At 40.0% G+C, this 18,911-nt stretch overlaps 1 protein-coding gene across 2 annotated transcripts in view; it reads left to right on the top strand.

Annotated features, from left to right (window-relative positions):
- The window catches only part of lrch4 (leucine-rich repeats and calponin homology (CH) domain containing 4), a 69,973-nt gene that overhangs the window by 33,307 nt on the left and 17,755 nt on the right, over nt 1-18,911 (top strand). For both annotated transcript variants that reach the window (XM_017427044.3, XM_017427043.3), the window contains exons 2-13: nt 1,590-1,734; nt 7,180-7,309; nt 7,484-7,589; nt 8,904-9,147; nt 12,437-12,521; nt 12,921-13,029; nt 13,157-13,230; nt 13,724-13,776; nt 17,042-17,200; nt 17,450-17,518; nt 17,685-17,739; nt 17,821-17,884. In XM_017427044.3, the coding sequence (XP_017282533.1) occupies nt 1,590-1,734; nt 7,180-7,309; nt 7,484-7,589; nt 8,904-9,147; nt 12,437-12,521; nt 12,921-13,029; nt 13,157-13,230; nt 13,724-13,776; nt 17,042-17,200; nt 17,450-17,518; nt 17,685-17,739; nt 17,821-17,884 (1,293 nt within the window). The remainder of the gene's footprint in view (nt 1-1,589; nt 1,735-7,179; nt 7,310-7,483; nt 7,590-8,903; nt 9,148-12,436; nt 12,522-12,920; nt 13,030-13,156; nt 13,231-13,723; nt 13,777-17,041; nt 17,201-17,449; nt 17,519-17,684; nt 17,740-17,820; nt 17,885-18,911) is intronic.

The raw sequence follows: 18,911 nt of genomic DNA, 5'->3' as shown, positions 1-18,911 counted from the left end.
AGAAAGCTTCTAAGGATTCACTGATTCCCTTCCGTTCAAAGGGCACTGATATTAGAGCTGGTAAAAATTGACGGGTTAGTTCTTTCAGTTTGAAGACAGAAAGCCAAGAGGAAGGAAAAACAAAAGTTCCTCTTTAGTTTTCCTCCCAACAAATAAAAGTTTGAGGCAGATTTAACACACCTGGTAAATGGAGCATGCCTGTTTGTTTTGGCCTGAAAATCACCAGCTATTGATTGTCTACTAGATTTTTCTGTGTTCTGCAGTCCATCAAATATGGTTGTCACTGCACTGACGCAGAATCATAGATCAGTTAGTTATGCGTGAGTGGGAGGTTGTTGTTGTTTTTTTTGACTCATTGATCAAATTGAAGTTTTCAGTCCAGTTCCAGACAAACCAAGTAGGAGAACTAGCAGAAAAGTTGAAAATCACCACGTGATTAGTAAAGGAGAGTTCAAACAAAGTATTAAACTGTAGATTAGAGCCATGATGGAACAGGGGAGTGAGTACTGACTGGTAATCTCGTCTTTCTCTAGGTGGATGGGGCTGTCCTAAATACGGGAACTCTGAAAACGGAAAGCAGGAAGCTGCTGCGAGCAGTTATTTCTGGAAATGTTCACCCAGTTTGGTCAAATTGAAAAGAGCTGTCCTTGCCAAGGTTTTATCACAGCAGTATGGCTTCCAGTTCAGAGCTGGTGGTTAGTCTTCGGCTGCTGCTTTTGGAAGTTATTGTGGTTCTGTCAAAATCCAAACACTTGGGACATCTCGAGATACATTTACACTACAAAATCCCTATGCTGATTTTTTTTTTTTAAATGGAAGCGAAGAATTTAAGTGTGTTAAGTGGTTATCATGCCTTAAGTGAAAATTTAGGATTATCTGCTGTTTTAACTTTCATTATTCTATGTAAATCCTCTCTTATGGGAATCATAAGATCTTAAATAATCTTCTCTTAATCCCAATCAGCTCTAATAGCCTCTCTGAAATCTTTACACATTTTGGTGATTTTATTTTTCAAACTTTTGCATAAAACTCTTTTTAGTCATTAGAACCAATAGAAGAGATATGAATTACATGGGTGATGATGTTGTGTGTTCATTAGTCTGCTGTTGTGTTAACAAAATTGATCATAAATCAATGGACAGATCATTATGAAACTCTGAGAAAATAATCTTTAAAAGAACAGCTACAAATACCTGATTACCTTTTGGAGTCAACCTCAATTTCAGACGGTTGCCACAGCTCATCCACATTACTCAGCACAAAAACGGGTATAACTACAGTTTGATGTTGTAGTAGCTGAGAGTCGTTTACAACACGCACTTCGAACACTAACACATCTCATAAGATGTCACATTACTGAGCGAGATCACACATAGTCATTTACAAGGTTTGACCAAATCAGCTGAAATTCAATCATTTCTCATTCTAGCAGGATCTCAGTTGAAGACTCTGAAGAAAAGCAGTGGTTCTTGTTCTTGACAGAGTTTCCTTCAAGGAATGCTAGGTGTTTAACTGCCAAATGAATGTAAATCCTGGAGAGAGTGGGTCCGAAGGACTGGTCTAATGTGTGGTGATTTTGTATGTTGCAGATCTGTCTAAGAACCGCCTGTGCGAGCTTCCAGAGGAGCTCTGTCAGTTCATCTCGCTGGAGACACTCAGCTTGTACCACAATGGGATGCGTTCACTGTCCTCCAGCCTGGGCAACCTCCAGGCCCTCACCTACCTCAACCTCAGGTAACTCAACATCTTCTGCAGGAAATACGAGGCCACCGTTGTTGCTGGCTGATACATTTGCTGACTCATTGTTTTGCCATGATTACATTATTAGGCCAGTTCAGGCCAGTGCTGCCTTTGAACCAGCCGGGCTTAAAGCTACTAGCCGAAAACCTCCTGGAATTTCAGTTTTAGTGCTGCTGATCCTGAAGTACTGACCTAAAGGTCATAAAGGTCACCTTTAGGACCTGAAACAAGCCCAGCTACAGGAAATGTTATTAAAAAGTCTTACATATATAGTTAAAGTAAAAAACAGAAAACAGTGTAGCAAACATATACTGTATATGTATCTTTTATGTGTGTTTAGAGCTGCTTTTATTTTGCTTTTTAGGTTTTTATAGTGCCTTGTGACTTCTGTTATGTTTTATGTATTGGAACTGTACAGCACTTTGGTGCTGTGTTTGTTTAAAGTGCTTTATAAATAAAGCTGGTATGGTAATTGTCAATAATGGCATACAAAGAAAAACAGTCAAATATAAAGCTGTAATTGTCCATCTCAACAGGGTAAACTCTGTCCTAGGGCTGGGACTCTTCGGCACCTTACAGTTTGATGCAATGACGTCTCAGTGGGCTGCAATAAGATTACAAAACAAAGATTGATGTATTTTGATTATCTGTAATGATCAGGTTTGTGGATAAACACCAGCAGGCAGCTGGTTATCTTATGCTGTTTATCCAAAACACTGTGAAACTTAAACACAGACAGAAATACAAATTTACTAATTAAAATGACATGGCTCCAGGCAGCACAGATTCGTCTTTACGTTCTAAAGAGTTTTTTACAAGGTTTAACAATTTGAATAAAGTGACAATAGTTACTTATGCCATTGTGGTAATTTGGTTTTCATCAAAAATTCCCAGCAATGAACTTGCAAAACTTTAGTCAAAAGGTATGAAATACATTTGTCAGCTATGGAAATATGTTTTGCTTGCGTCAGTATTTGTAAATGTTTCCATTATGCAAATAAGAAAACACTGAACTATTTGTGTTGTACTGCACCTACTATAGTCTACACAAAATTTACATTTGGTCAAATTTGAGCTAAATATAAATTGCCATGTGTCGGAAACCAAAGGTGACAATCATGAACTATTTAATATGAACAAAGATGTTCCACCATCAAAATTATTATAATTCTTATGTTCGGGAAACTTTTAAAACGGCTGTTTCAATTTAAAGCTGATGAAAATGGTCTTTAAAAGCTGAAAGTTGTGGACTTGACGGCGCTTTCTCATTGACCTGCTGCAAAGTTTTATTACTGACCAGTTCATAAGAAAAATACTTGCATTGAAGACAAAGCACGTATCTGTGAAACCAGAAATGAATTGAAAATTAAAGGCTTAGCATCTATTGAAGGAGTGCATATCGCCCAACGCTTTTCACGCCAGACTTTTAGACTAAGATCATCTTTTGTGGAAAAATGATGGAGTTATCTGTTTTGGTCAAACCTTGAAAATAATGTTATGTGGTGTATCGGGTAATATTAGAGATGTTGATCTGTTAGGGCTCAGAGTTTAAAGTGGGGATGACTATCAGCTACTACCACACCATGTTTTAGCTCTGTATCTGTACAGTTGGTTGAGTTGTAGCCATTTTTGTGTTTGCTACAGTTGGTTGGCTGTGGCGGCCATCTTAAACAGGGGGAACTCCAAAAGGTAATAGACAGATATCAATCCAGTGATTGATTTCTGAGTTTCATCAAAATCCATCCAATGATTCATGAGATATTTTGCTAACAGACAGTGTTGACTCATATAGAAAACGGGAAATGTTAAATCCTCATGGGAGATTTAGTAAATTGAAAATTGAATCAAAATAGGGAGAATAAACACAATTATTAGTAGTTCAACAGCCGGATATAATCCCTAAATCACAGATTATCCCCCAAAATGTTGGAAGGTAATAGAAAAAAAGCAAATGCATAGTAGCGAACAGTAGAAAACAAAGTGTTTCTTGTAAAGATAAATCTAAGAGCAATTATTTCTACAAACCATTAATTGACCAGATTTTGTGTTCGTTCATGTAGCAGGAAATTTCTACCCAAAGCAGAAAGAAAATAAAAAAAGGACATCAACAGCAAAGTGCTGTCAGAGATTAGACATGTTTAAACCAAAAAGGATTACTTTATTTTCCCCTTCATCATGACTAAAACACTTCCATAAGAGTTTTCCAGCTGACGTCTAAATTGAAGCCATCAGGTGAGAAGCTGCTGATGCTCCTCCTCCACAGAGAGAGGACAGATGTTCAGCTCTGATGTATCCTGTTGGTTTTCCTGTGGAAGCAGAGTTACAAGGAACTGTACTTAATTGTTTGTTTGAACTTCAAGCACTGATGTCCTTAATGAGTTTTTAGCTGGACTCTAAATGATGGAGGAAATGATAGTTAATAGTAAAATTGCAATACATGTTGTGTAGTTACCACCTTGAACGGTCATTTCACTGAATTAGAAATTAAGCTGTTTTTTGTATTCACTTTTTGTTTATCCAGATTTTATTATAAAGCTGGGGTGGACAGACTCCTCACATTTGTTTCCGTGGCTCACAGAGAGATGTTTTGGTCTTGTACACGAAGGTGTGAATTAGAGTGAAACTAACTGGGTATCAGGCTTAATGCTCTGTTGTAGGTTTTAGAAAGCTTGAATCTGAGACCACCTCCTCTGTTTAAAGTTGGTCTTTCTTGTTTCACCCCCCAAAATATTGACATTTTGGTCCTCAAAAGAGTGTTCCTTATCCTTGAGGTGTAGATGAACATCTGAGTCTGGTCCTGAAGAGCTGCTCTCCTGTGTTGAGCCATGTGTCTGTGGAGAGGCTGTTTGGTTTCTCCAATATGGCGTTCTGGACATTCCTCTGAACTGCAGACACCACACCGCTCAGTTTGTGTTTAGGTGTTTTGTCCTTAGGATGGAGGGAGATACGAAGGTGGTAAAGGAAGCCACTTTACGTGGCTGGTGGGACTCCTTTATCACCGTTTTCTGTTCAACTGTGAAGAAACTAGTGATCATCAAGTATATAAACTCACTGATTTAAGTAAATGCTGTTTTTTTACCTAAGTGTTAAGCCACTAAAAACTTTTGACAAACATACCAGATCTGTGCAAACAGCTCTGAGCTAAAGGCAGCTTTGTCTTGCTGACAATGAACATGTGGTAAACTTTAGCCTATTGCCAAACCCTCTTGTCAGGCCATCATCCATCACTCATTTGTCACAGAACGCATCATTACTGAAAGTTGAAAGCTGCAGGAAAAATGTCTTAAAAACATCATATTTCCCTGATTATCGTTAGTGGTGGGAATCATTGAGCACCTCACAGTTCAATTTGATTCTGATTCAGAGGGCTGTGATGCAGTGATAAAACAATTATTAAAGCATTTTCTGAAACATAAATGACTAAAGCTTATTTTACATAAATAAACACTTATTTATATAATTTTATTCCTTATAAAGAGTGTACAATAACATGTAACAAAACCCTATTAATTTCACACTGCTGACCAACAACTACCATACATGCAAAGCTATTTCTGAAAGCGCTATAGAAAAAAAATAATGCGACTAGCATCATGTTTATCACTGGTAATTTATGCACAAATTAGGCGTTTCAAAGACAGTACTAAAAAATATTTGTGTTCTGGTAATTTCAACTATTACATCCAAGCATGTGTTCAGCAAAGAAACGATGATAAAGATGTGAAAACGCACAGCTTTACTGCAACATGTCTCTACTACAGGAAGCTACAGCAACTCTACTGGGACAAACATCACCACGCAGCAACTACTCTGCTGAATCTTAAAGTGGCAGCACAGATTAATGTTAGCAAAAGGCGTTTTGACATTTGAAAATTGATTCATAATCCTACATGTCCATGATGTGATGCATTTAAGAAACTGATTTTACTCCACCCCTTATGACCACGTGGTCTTACTGTGAGGTCTCACAAGTCCAGGGCAAACACCGAGCACACGGAGGAACTGTTCAGTTAAGAGCCTGAGCTTGACATGGCTTTACTGTTTTGGACAAAATCTGAAATCAGCAGTTAATAGCACAAAAAAATAAATAAGAGAAAGCCAACACCAATCGAGCATATGATGTAGGCGTACCTACGCTGCACAGCTTTGGCTCTCAGCTGACGGACAGGAGCTCCACGAGGAGCAAGAGGAGGCTGCCGTTACATCCGCTGGTATTGGTAACATAAATTAAACCGTCATATTGGTTTAATTAGTTGGGTAGTGTCTGTTGAACAGATTGAAGCGGTCAGGGTAGTTATGTGCTGACTGTGAAACAGCAGCTGTGGCCTGTGTCACAGAGCTGATTAACTCTACCAGCAGATGTGTGAAGAAAACCAGCTTCAGTTTGTCTGCTTGTTATGATATTTTGTTGCCACATTTAGTTGTTGTCATTTAATTGAGTCGTAAATTAGGCTATAGGCTGATAAAAAGCACACAGAGTTAAGACCCATCGTTTTAGGATTTATTTTTTTTCCCACTCAAATGCATGTCTTAGTCTAAGAAATGATACCAGAGTCCATATTTCACATTTCTGTTCATTTCAACAGTAGTTTTAGGTGATACAGAAGTGACAGCCCCCCCGTTCAGGTACAACAAACTGTGGCGTGTGTGTGTTTTAGATTTATTTTTTTTGCAGAACAAACATTTTTCTAGGTTGCTGCATGTTGTCGTTTGCCATGTTTATGATGATAAAATAAACCTGACCAGAAGGTCGTTGCTAATCCGAACCAAAAAAAAAATCTGCATATTTTTTTTACAAGATGATGGCGGTGTTCGACAGACTGGACCGACACCTGAAAGAAAGTTTATGAATGATTAGGGTGTATTACAGCAGGTTTTAACTTAAATTTGTGTTTTTTATTACAGGTCAAATTGCTTTAAAGGGGAATTTTAAACTGGCCTAAATGAAATGTAAACTACTGTCCTTTGAAAATAAATACATTTTTAAGGGTTATTCACCTTTGAATTTTACCTTTTGTTCATAATGACAGTGAAGAATCAAGTAAACTTTGGTTCAAGGAAAAAAAAAAAGGTGTCCGTGATCCTCCTCACTCCTCCACACTGTTTCCCTGTTGCTAGGAGACGGGAAAAACCCTCCAGGTGGCAGCTAATACAGGCAGCCGAAGTCAACAGCGTGGGCTTACAGCGAGGAGATGGTGTCAGAAAATAGCCAGGACTTGATACTTCTGTAGTCAGCTGGATGATTAGCAGCTAATGTAAAGTTTAATGTGTGTAGCATGTTGTTCTTACTGTTTTTTTGGAAGGATTTTTTTTTTCTTTTTCTTGTGAGCATGTGCCAGTGACTACACCTCTGAAATCCAATCCACCCACTCACCTGGCCCAGGTGATTCTGTCTCTTCAGTGACATCTACCTGTGTGTTTGTGCTCTTGGCCCTACAGTCGTAATCTCCTGTCCGGTTTACCCACGTCGGTGTTTCAGCTTCCCCTCCTGCGAGTGCTCATCGTCAGCAACAACAAGCTGTCTTCACTGCCCTCCTCTATATTCGCCCTCACACACCTCCGACAGCTGGTACGACACACACAAGCCTTCAGCACTTAGCAACTTTTTGTTCCCCCTCACTCCAGTTAGTCATTCTCTCAGTGAAAAACCACTTAATGTGCATGTGAATCATGAAATTCATTAGCAGTTTTATTTTCAGCTTCATCGGCCTGATCTTGGTTTGATGTGTTGTTTCTCTTTAAGGATGTGAGCTGTAACGAGCTGCAGAGTTTACCTGCAGAACTTGGTCAGCTGGAGTGTCTGAGGGATCTGAACCTGAGAAGGAACCAGCTCATCACTCTGCCAGAAGGTACAGACACACTCGACCTTTGACCTCAAACCTCTTAACCCTCTCGGTGAAAACACCAGTGCGTGCGAATGCCACCAGCCCCAGTAATGTCTTTATCCTGACAACATAAACACAGCTAAACCTGACACTGCTTTTTATTCTTCCGCTGGGCTTCTTCTTCCAAAAAAAGAGAACAGAATGAAATGATTTGCAAATCTCATAAACTGTATTTTCACAATAGAACATAGTAAACATGTCAGATGTTTAAACTAAGAACTCTTTTTGGTGGAAACAAAAGGTAATTTTGAATTTGATGTCAGCAGTTTCTCAATTGGTACAATTAAGAAACAGCTGTAGGAACATTATGTAACTAATTAGGTTGATTGTGCCTGGTTCACACGACAAGATTTTAAAATTGTCGGCTGATTTTCAAAACCTAAGAGACCGCACATGTGACGATAAATCTTTGGTATAACAGGTTTGATCGTACAGTGTGTGGCGCCCGGCCACACGGCAGGAGCAACACGCCACACATGAACCGATTTCACTCACCAACATTCAGATTCCAGACAGGAAGTCCCGTAAAACTCCTTGATAACATGCGTGACTTTAGAGTAAACAAACATGGCCGAAAAGTTACCAGGTACATCAATTGCTGGAGCAATTTTGGTCCAACTCCTCTCCTTGTCATTTTCTTTATGATATGCCTTCCACGAACTGTTGAACAAACATTTGTGTTGTTGCCACATGTCAACTAGTCGGTCCTCCATCTCCGATGTCCAATGGACTATATATATAAAATCTTTTGTGAGTTCAAGAAAAAGCTGATAAATTTCAACATGTTTCCTGTGTTCTCTCTTCACTCATGTTTATGCACTAAAATTAAAACAAGTATTTTATTTATTATTATTTTTAAACTCTTATATCTATAAATAACCATTGAGCAACATGTGATGTTGTTATTTAGGCAGAAAAAGTAATGTGAATTGCATTTTTGTTTTTAAATAAAAGCAAATAAATTGCGCAATGGTTTTTGTTTTAATTCCTGGTAAAACTGGTATTGTTGCTCCAGGTTATTGTACCGTCAGAATCTCATAACGACACATGCTTAGACTCATAACTCAGATGGAATGTCTTAGATAATGATAAAATATTACCTGTAGAATAACCAGCATTTAGTTTCGGAGTAATCGTATAAATATATTAGGATCATTTTTTACTTCATCTCAGTTTGCTGTTTTCTGTGGTTAAGGTCCTGCAGTGGCAGAGATAAAGTAATATGTGAGCTCAGTGTTTGTGTCAGAAAGTGACTCTTCTTCTCTGAAACCTCTCCAGAAATATCGGAACTCCCGCTTGTTCGGCTCGACGTGTCCTGTAACCGAATTTCCCACGTGCCCCTGTGCTTCCGTCACCTCCGGCATCTGCAGACCATCCTGCTGGACAACAACCCGCTGCAGATGCCACCTGCGCAGATCTGCTCCAAGGGCAAATATCACATCTTCAAGTACCTGAACATGGAGGCCTGCAAGAGTCATGAGGAGCTGGAGAAACACCTGAGGCCTACTGGGTTTAAAAGCTGGTGAGGAAAACTGAGTGAAAAGAAAAGATTTACATACATGCTCAGAATATGGGTTGGTAATGACTCTCAGCTACTAGCACATCAGTGTTAGCTCAGTATCTGTAAAATTGGCTGAGTTATAGCCATTTTTGTGTTTGCTAATGCTGATTACCTGTGGTGGATATTTTGAATCGGATTGACTCCAAAGTTAATCAGTTGTAGATCTGCATATAATGGTTACTCTCTGAGAGTTTTACTAAAATTACTAAAATCCATCCTGTGGTTCATGACATACTTTGCTAACAGACAAACTGGGATGAACCCAACAGTTAATGCAAAAGGTTTAATCAAAGACCTTGTGCACCGTTTGGCACTTGGAGTATGTGTTTTGAATGACTCTCAGCTACTACCACATCAAATTTTAGCATAATATCTGTAAAACTGACTTAATTATAGCCATTTTTGTGTTTTCTAAGGACAGTTGGCTGTGGCAGCCATTTTAAACTAGGTTGGCTCTACAAGTCAATCAGTTGTGGATGTACATCCAATAATTATTTTGTGAAAGTTTCATTCATGTTTGTCCAGTGCTTCATAAGATATTTTGCTAACAGACAGGCAGACTAGACTCCTAATAGTTAATAGCAAAACGTTAAAGATCTTGCGCAATCTGTTAGCGCTCAGAATGTGTGCCAGGGAGGACTCTTAGCTACTACCACACCTAATTTTAGCTCAATATCTGTAAATTTGACTGAATGACAGACATTTATGTGTTTCTAATGGGTAGCTGGCTGTGGCAGCCATTTGGAATCAGGTTGACTCTAAAATGTAATCACTTCTAGATGTACATCAAATGACCACTTTCTTGGAGTTTCATTAAAATTTTCCCAGTGGTTCACAACATATTTTGCTAACAGACAGGAGCAAAAAAAACATCATCGTCTGCCTTTGCTTTTTGGTGCCGGTCGCTGATAAAGAGCTGTAAAGAAAATTATGTAATGTTAAAAATCATAACAGCTCAAACATAAAAGGTAGTTCAGACGGCAATCTTTCAGTTGTGCAAATTAGTCGATACGTGTGGTGTTTGTGCTCTGACTTCTGCTCATAAAGCTCTTAATGTGATAATCAGGAAATGCATTTGGCTCAAAGCTCACGGGCCAAATCACAGCCTAATGAATAAATCTTTTCTCATACGTGGGCCGACAAACAAATGTTCTTATCTGTGTTAGATCCAGCATCAGCAGAGGAGAACAAACCTCTCATCTATTTGGAACTAAATACATTTATTGTCTAAACTGCATTATGTCACCCCCCCCCCCCCCACACACACACACACACCTTTCAGCTTGTTTAGTATGTAAAGTGTCTTTAGGCAGCAGGTCAGGATGTTTAACATAAGGGCTTCTTTTAGCTGTAAGTTTGGATCAAACAGGTTAAAATCTAAGATCCACCAACTAAAAGCAGGTAGAGACGATGGGTGGATGGATTCTGTCCCTCGTGATGAGGTTTCTTCTATGTGTGTACATTTATCAACATCTACTACTCATTACCTTTAGGAGTCAGCCACATTCAAGATGGCTGCCACAGCTAAGCAGCCTTAGCAAACACAGAACTGGCTCTAACGCAGCCAGTTTTACAGATGTTGAGCTAAAACTTGTGGTGGTGGTAGCTGGGAGTCATCCTCAACACATATTCTGAGCTCTACTCATTGTAAGACATCCTACGTTTAAATTTAGACATTAACTATTCACGTAAACCTGTCTGTTAGCAAAAATATCTGTTGAATCACCAGACAGATTTTAGCAAAGCTCTGAAAGTACTCTATGGGCGCTTCAACGACTCAATAACTTATGGAGTTGGTTAATTTAAGATTGCTGCCGCAGGTAGTGGACCTTAGCAAGCAAAAAAAAAAGGCAACAATTCAGTGAGTTTTACGGATATTGAGCTGAAATTTGGTGTGGTAGTAGCTGAGAGTCGTTCAAAGTGTTAATCACACTAGATCTGTTAATGACTGATTGTAGTGTGAAGTGCTTTAGGGTCCTTGGACTAAATAAAGAGTTATACAAGCTCAGGCCGTTTACCATTTATCTCACAGCACTGTATGAGATCGTGCACAGTGTCATTCAGAAAGTCGGACCAAAATGGCTGTAACGCCAACCTTTATCATAAGTTTAAAATTCTACCATAAAAGGCGGCGGGTGATATTCATTCCTATAAGGACTGCTGTTCCTGGAAGTTCAGGAGTGGTTTGATCAGCAAGTGAAACTGGAACTCTGCTCGGTTTTCAGTATATGAGCCGAGTATTGATTGTGTCAAATATTTACCCATCGGATGTTTTTCCAGTGTCGAGTGCTCTCAGTGCGCTCACAGTTTCTGTCCTCAGTATTTAGCACAACTTCTGGTGACATTTTTCCTATTTGGGATGTCATTGGTAAGCACAACAATGAAAGGATGTTTTTTTTCTTCCTTTTAAATAAACAACCTGCTCTGAGACAAAAAAACCCAAAACATCAACTGCTCAAAAAGGCACACCAAAACAGTTTGATTAAAACAAAAGTGCAGACCGTCATTCCAGTGAGCCCGACAGACTTTTAAAGACTCGAAGCTGTGCTCGTCCCAGACGTCTCGCTGGAAGCTGCAGATGCTGCACAGATGTTTTAGGCAGATGCTGAACTTTAAGAAGCCGATGTGGTGTTTTACTCCCGTCCTTGAACAGAGCCAGATGCTTTCGGGCTTGTGCTAAGCTAACACAGCTACAGCTCTTTGACTCGCAGACAACAGGAGACAGCTCGTTGAGCTGGGCCTTTAAAGGATCGGTAAAGCAAATCATTTTCTTGCAGCTTGACCGAAAGGCTACATATTGATGTTGTGTTTAAGAGACAGGCTGACTAAGTTCCTGTTTGATATGGAGATGGCAGCTTCAGCTGAAACGGTGTCATGATGAAATGGTTTTAATCGTGTTACCAGCTCAGTCTGTGCACTCTGTTTCAAACAGAAATAAGAAGAATGTGAGACAATCATTCAGAGTTACAACAATTGACGATGGTGAAAATATAAGGAGTAAACCGAAGCAGAGTTTATCAAATATTTATACTTTTAAATGGACCCATTTTAGCTGCTCGCTGAGAAATTATAAACCCAAACAGATTCTGTAGAAGCTGGAAGAGAGAGGACTGAAAAAAGGAAAAAAAGCATGAGTCACTCTGGATGAACAGGTCCCACTGTAGCAGAGTGTAAACACTCATCAGTCTCTTCATGTGGTGTGTGTTTAATTAACTTGATGTGTGTGTGTGTGTGTTCTGTTGCCCTGCAGCCTGTCGGACCAGGAGCTGTTCGGAGGACTGGACTCTGGCTTTAACAGCGTGGACAGCGGCAACAAAAGATGGTCTGGGAACGAGGTAAAACAGCTGGATTACAGACGCAGACAGACCTGTTTAAAAACAGACTAATGAAGCTGGCCTCAACAAAAAGGATGGTACCCATAACTTAACATTTTGTTGCACGACCTTTTGAGGTGATCACTGCAATCAGGTGATTGAGTCCCACTCAAACAGGATGTTGCCTTTTTTAAATAAAATTAAAAAAAATACACTGGAGCTTTTTTTTTTCCAGATGTCGACTCTTGTTGACTCAGTGTAGTTCGCGATCTCTTGCTCTGTAGCAGAAGACAGGTTACATAAACTGTTTCAAGTCCAAATAAGGTTGATTTTAGTGAGACTTTACCTACTGATTCACAAACCCAACCATTAAGTGCCAAAAACAAACCCTGAACTCGTGACTGTGTTTGACTCGTTCAGTCAGCAGATGACTTCTCGGAGCGATCTCTTCGGCTGGCTGACGTCGGCAGGGACCAGAGAAACCTGAACGAGGAAGAGGAGGAGAATGGATCTCGGGAAGCTAACAATGGTGGGTAACGACCTTGTTGCGCTCTGAAGTAGTTTTATTTAACTAGTCATGTTCAACGTTTCCTCATTTATAGCTAGAGGTTGTGTTTGAAAAGGGTAAATTAGAGACCGGTGGTCTCTTGTTTCAGTGAACGGGCAGGCTGGGCACGATGACTCGGGAGAAGAGGAGGAGATCAGGATAGATCCAGCCACACCTCCTCTGGTACGGACATCCTAACACTCATCATTTGTTTGGTCTTCACAACTTGAGTTTTTTTTCTACCAAAGTAGTTCCAGTGCTGTGTCAGAATTATCTCTTTTTTTCTGTTTTGACCTTCAAAGCAGATAAGCTCACTTGTTACTCCTATGTTCCTGTTTAATGTTGAATTTTCAGTACTTTTGGCCAGTGAACTGCACAGAACAGCACTCACAGTCACTGTTTAGAACCAAGTTTATAAAAACTGTGTGAAAGCACCTTTATGAACCTTCTGAGGTGTTTCCTCAGGCTCACCACTGGCTGCTGTTTGTAAATTTTGATTGAAGCTGAGGTGAAAATCCTGTTTCTGGCTTTGTTGATGAATGCTGAAGTGAAAATCGAGCTGCTCCTTGAACTGACCCCTGCGCCGGGCCCTGAACCAGCACTGGATCACTTCAGTTGTCCGTCAGCACAACATCTTGGAGCACAGAGGGTCATGATTGTGTCTCTGGTTTTTCAGGAGCAGGAGGCGTCTTCTTCGTCGCCGCCACACCAAGATGCTTCGTCACGCAGGTATGTTTCGTAAAACTCAGTGATGAAGTTTTGCGCTGCACTACTCGGCCTCCATCATAACTCAGTCAGGAGTTCAGATTTCCAGCACAAAACTGTTTTAAAGTAAACCTGAGTTGGGCCTACTTCAGCCATTTAGAAGGTAATGTCTTACCTGCTGTAGATAGCTCTTTGAAAACCCTCAATTTGCAGAAACAGTTTAAGTCTAACTGGACTGATGAGCTAATGGCTAATCTGAGCAAAGCAAACACAAAGGTGGATTGCTGCCATCTTTAAATAACTCCAATCTCCAAAATCTTTTAGCAGTTCATGCATCACTCCTTTATAAACCTTTACATCGCTGTAGGTTTCACCTTACACATTATTTTGGAAAAAATATAATAAAGTTCCTGTGGGACATGAACCCTTGATGCCCCAGAAGTGCTACTCGCCACTTCTACCTGTGCTGTTTATGCTTTGAAATAATTATAAAATTGTGTGGTACTCTGTAATACTCTGTAATGTGAACTTGATGACAGTGTAAAGGTTTATGACATGGTGTTCACGAGGACTTTTTGAATGGCAGCAATCCACTTTGGTTTCAAACCAGCTGTTGGTTCGTCAGTCATTGCCAGAATTAAATTCTGGTTCTCCAAACCGAGGCTGTTTAAAGAAGTAAGGCATAAAATGTTCATAACGACTCTGAAAACCAAACCAAAAGCTTTTCAGAGAACCGAGGCTCTCGCTTGGTAACAGGATTCATAAGAAGGTGTAGCAGTACATTTGAAAAGGATTTCCATACTACTCCCCTCCTCGTCCTCTTTTTTTTGTTTGTTTTTTTGTGACACTCCTCCATTTTAATGCAGCTCCGTGCCGATTTTCCTGCTTAAAAACTTGGAACGCCAGAAGGACAAGTTTAAACATTTTCTTTTTGTTCTTGTTTCTCAGACTGACTGTGGGGCTTTTTGTGAAGCTGGGAAAAGTCAATAAACTGCAGTTCTCATTAGTTACTGTTAGTTACTCACCGAGTCTATTTTACTTCATCTAATAGGTGCTCTGAACGTCACAAATGTTGGAATGTTGCAACATTGAAGCACAGCTGGACTTTTCATCAACAATAGGTGCAGCTGCAGTGTGGGCTTCTTATTTATTAGCATTTATTGAGAAGATGTCAGACCCAAATGAAGATATTTTCTTGCCTTAACCTAAATGCTTGGAGAGCGTAGAGGAGGCAGGTCAAGAACTAAAGGCTGATCTGCAAACATCCTGATCTGTCTGTAGAGATGAGCGCTGACAAGCCTCCATCATGACTGGTTTTGTGTTAATGTACAGCACCTTGAAGAAGTCTTCACACAATTTGAACCTTTCAGTATTTTGTCACGTTCGAACCATGAGCTTCAAAGTGTTTTATTTAGATTTTATGTGACAGATCAACACAAGGAGCATAAATGTGAAGTGGAAGGAAAACGGAATGTGGTTTTCAATCTTTTCTTACAAATAAATACCTAGATTTGTATTCAGACTCCTGAGCCGTCACTTTATAAACCCCACCTTTCACAGCAATTCCAGCTGCAAGTCTTTTGGCGTTCGTCTCTACAGCATGACGCTGCCACCGCCGTGTTTCACAGTGGGACTGGTGTATTCATGGTGTTCGTTTTCTGACACCCAAGTGTTTTGCATTTGGTTTCAGTTTTGTTTTGAGCCGAGCAGCTTCTTCCACATGCTTTCGTTCTTGTAACGTGACAAAATGTGGAGAAGTTCTTGGCGAGTGAATACTTTCTGTGCAGTTTGGTGTACTGCACAGACAGGAGGTTTGATCGTGACCTTTTTTGTGTTAATATAAATAAGACTGGTATAAAAAAACATCCACATTGTCAATGAAAAAGGAAAAAAAATACTATACAGGCACTTCACCAGATATTAAACCACTATGTTGGAAAAAACATAATCATGGTGAAAAAGACTACCAAGCAGGTGAGGGTGCTTATGGGTCAGCTCCTTTAATATTAAGATATATTAAGTTTTTTAAAAGAAAACAAAGCTCGGTCATCTGTGTGTCAGTAGAGGGATTTTGAATTTCATCCTTCAAGCCAGTATAAGCAAACAAAAATGGCAGAAACAGGAAAGGTTTCCTATTTTAGGAGCAGAAATGACATCTTGTGTGGTTAATGTCCAGGTTTAGTCCAAAGTGGCGGACATTCACCCACCCCTGTGTGTCCAACAGGCAGCGTTCTTTCTGCTGAACGTTTGTCTTCAATCAGGGAATCTTCATTGTCCCCGCGGCCCCGTCGGCACCTGATGATTATGTGCCAGCCTCCATTGTTCCAAATATTTGACCCTAATTATCTGAATCCAGGCCACATATTAACCGTTGTTCAGTGCCCAGACTCTCCCTGATGCTGTCTGTGAACGTGGCTGTCCCTGGTCTGCCGCTGTGCTCCTCCTGACTGACGAAGAGTGGAACATGTTGCAGCCAGAACCAGCGGATGTTCCACATTTTGGCCTCCAGCACTTCCTCTGGGACGTCTAAAAATAAAATACTACAGACTAAAAGGGAAGTCGGAGTGTTTCAAACGGACTTGTATTTGGTACCGAGGAAAGTTGAAGGGAGGAGCAGAGAATCAAAAATCACGGTCGAGCTTGGATTAAAAAGATGTTATATCAGTGCAGATAATCTTATGCTGAATGCAGCTCGTCAGTCAAACGTTGGCCCAACCAAAGAGTTTTATTTTACTCTAAATGGCAACATCATTTTACAGGATAACAAAGTTTTATTGAAGATTTGAACGCAGTTGTTTAACTTTATTATAAACTTAGTAGAAAAATGTTGAAATGAAACGTTTTGAGTTTATTCGCTGAGAAGTTTTGCTCCCTGCTGTTCATGTTTGAACACAGACGGTTCTTTTCAGTGTTTGAAGCAAACGGACAATAAAACTGTCAAAACTTTATGTACATTTACAGATAAATTTGAACTCAGAAAAAAAAACAGCTCAGAAATTGATGGAAGAATCTGAAAATTTGAGTCTGTAGAAGTATGGAGTTTTAGAAAGCTGGAAGAAAAATGGACGAAATGTTTAAGCAAAGAAAATCGCTTCCCACAGACTGTCAGACAAGATGTTTATTATCAAATGTTGAGGTGGCCATCTTGAGATTAAAAGGTCACCATTTTGACTCGGACAAAAAAACAAAATACAAACATTTCCTGTTAAAAATGACGTGCGATAAAACTTTGAACGTGAAAGTTGTAATCCGAGATCTTTCTGCCGTCTCCTCCATGTGTCTCTCCCAGGTCCAGTCTCCTCCTGGAGGTGGGCTCCCAGTCCTCGGTGTCGTCGTGTCCCCTGTCCCCTTCCAGCCCCACCCTGGAGGAGCGCAGGAGGCCCGGCACCCTGTTCATCTGGCAGGAGAGAGAACGGCTGCAGCAGCAGCAGCAGAGGGAGAAGGCCAGGTAGGCAGGAGGAGAGCACTATACTGCATTAATTATGCAGAACCACTGGACCGGACTTGACAGGTTTTCCGTTGAAGTTTTCAAATAACCCAGTTTTGCTATCTGAGGGGTAAAAACAAGACCGCAGATAAAGTGTCTGAACAGGCAGACTTTGACATTTGGCAGTAATAATCTGCCTAATCTGAATTGTTTTAAGTTCCTGTTAATATTTTACTGCATGCTTTCATGTCAACAATCACAATTTTGCAGTTTGCTGAAGTCCTCAACCAAAACAGGAAGTCATGTGGCCACTGCATCACAGACAGGAAGTAGCTCGTGGTGAGTAGAGCTCATAGAGCAGACGAACCCAGCGGAGCGACAGCAGTGACCCACATCTCTTTTAGTTCTGCTCCACACATGCACTTCTGCATTTCCTCAGACTTTGTCAAAGTTAGACTAAAGGAAGCCTGAAGGCGAGTAAACTGTGGTGTCTGTCTCCCCCTAGTGGCGCCTCACCAGAGAACGGCACCTCCCTCGCAGGCCTGCGGCAAAGATGTGCGGTGAGTTTCTGCGGCAAAGAGGCGTGCCAGTGTTTTGTATATATTCAGTGTTGTGACTGAGGACTGTTTTTGTTTTCTTAGAGTGCCGATCAGATGAGCTCAGCGTTTCCTTCAGTCCACCTGCACCGCTCCAACAGCAGAACAGGTAGAACTTTCACCCAAGTGCAAGAAAGAAACCAGGGGTGCATGTGAGAGTAGCTGAAAACCCAGCCTATTTATCAAACACAGAAACCACATTCACAGCTACAGACTGCAGGGAACCAGAGCTTTCTGTTTATTACTTAACTTCACTCGGTTTAATAGGAAGGATTTAAATTTGTTCCACGTTTCACCTCACCAGTGTTTGCTAGTTAGACACAACTTACTAAAGGATGCCTATTTAAACACAACTCTCTGTCTTTTTTAAAGTTAAGTGTAATGTTTTTTAAACTTGTTATGATGTATAAATGACAAAAAAATAGATAAAATAAAGGCCACCCTCTGCCTTTAATGACAGAGTTTTAGACTTAATTCATCTTATGAGAAATAAAGGTCATACCTTGAAAATAACATTGTGTGATCTCATATAAATTCTTGAGATATCACACTCAGTGTTGTGCGTGTTATGACTCTCAGCTACTACCACACCAGATTTTAGCTCAATATCTGTTAAATTGACTAAATTGTAGCTATTTTGATTTTTTAGACATGTACCTCAAAACATAGGGATTTTTGTCTTCTTTCTTTCTTTTATTCTTGTTCTATAACATAACACATGCTATGGTGCTCCTGCCCTATGATGACACTGTTGTATTTAAAGTGGACCTTAGTAAATTCTGTAGCAACATAAAAATAACACGTCTTATGATCAGACTCTTATACCAGGAATTCTTTATTCAATACCATTTAGTTTTCACACAGTGACAGTTTGTTTGAGACTTACTTTTTACTCCTCACATCTGTCATGTTGACCCAAATGATCTGATCTGTTCTCTGAAAACTTTGTATGAACTTCATATATCAAAACATCAGCATTTCCTCAAATTAGATTAATTCGAAAAGAAATTCCAATTACTTTTGTTGGATGTTGGATTTTCAGGCAGTAGCTGTATTGACGCTCTGCAAAGTACCTTCAGAAATGTTTAAGTTTAAGTTATTTTTCCTCATAACAACAATTTAAAATCCAGGATCTT

The sequence above is a fragment of the Kryptolebias marmoratus genome, linkage group LG7, assembly GCF_001649575.2.
Source record: "Kryptolebias marmoratus isolate JLee-2015 linkage group LG7, ASM164957v2, whole genome shotgun sequence".
Taxonomy (NCBI): Eukaryota; Metazoa; Chordata; class Actinopteri; order Cyprinodontiformes; family Rivulidae; genus Kryptolebias; species Kryptolebias marmoratus.
This window is presented reverse-complemented; position numbering and strand designations above follow the sequence as displayed.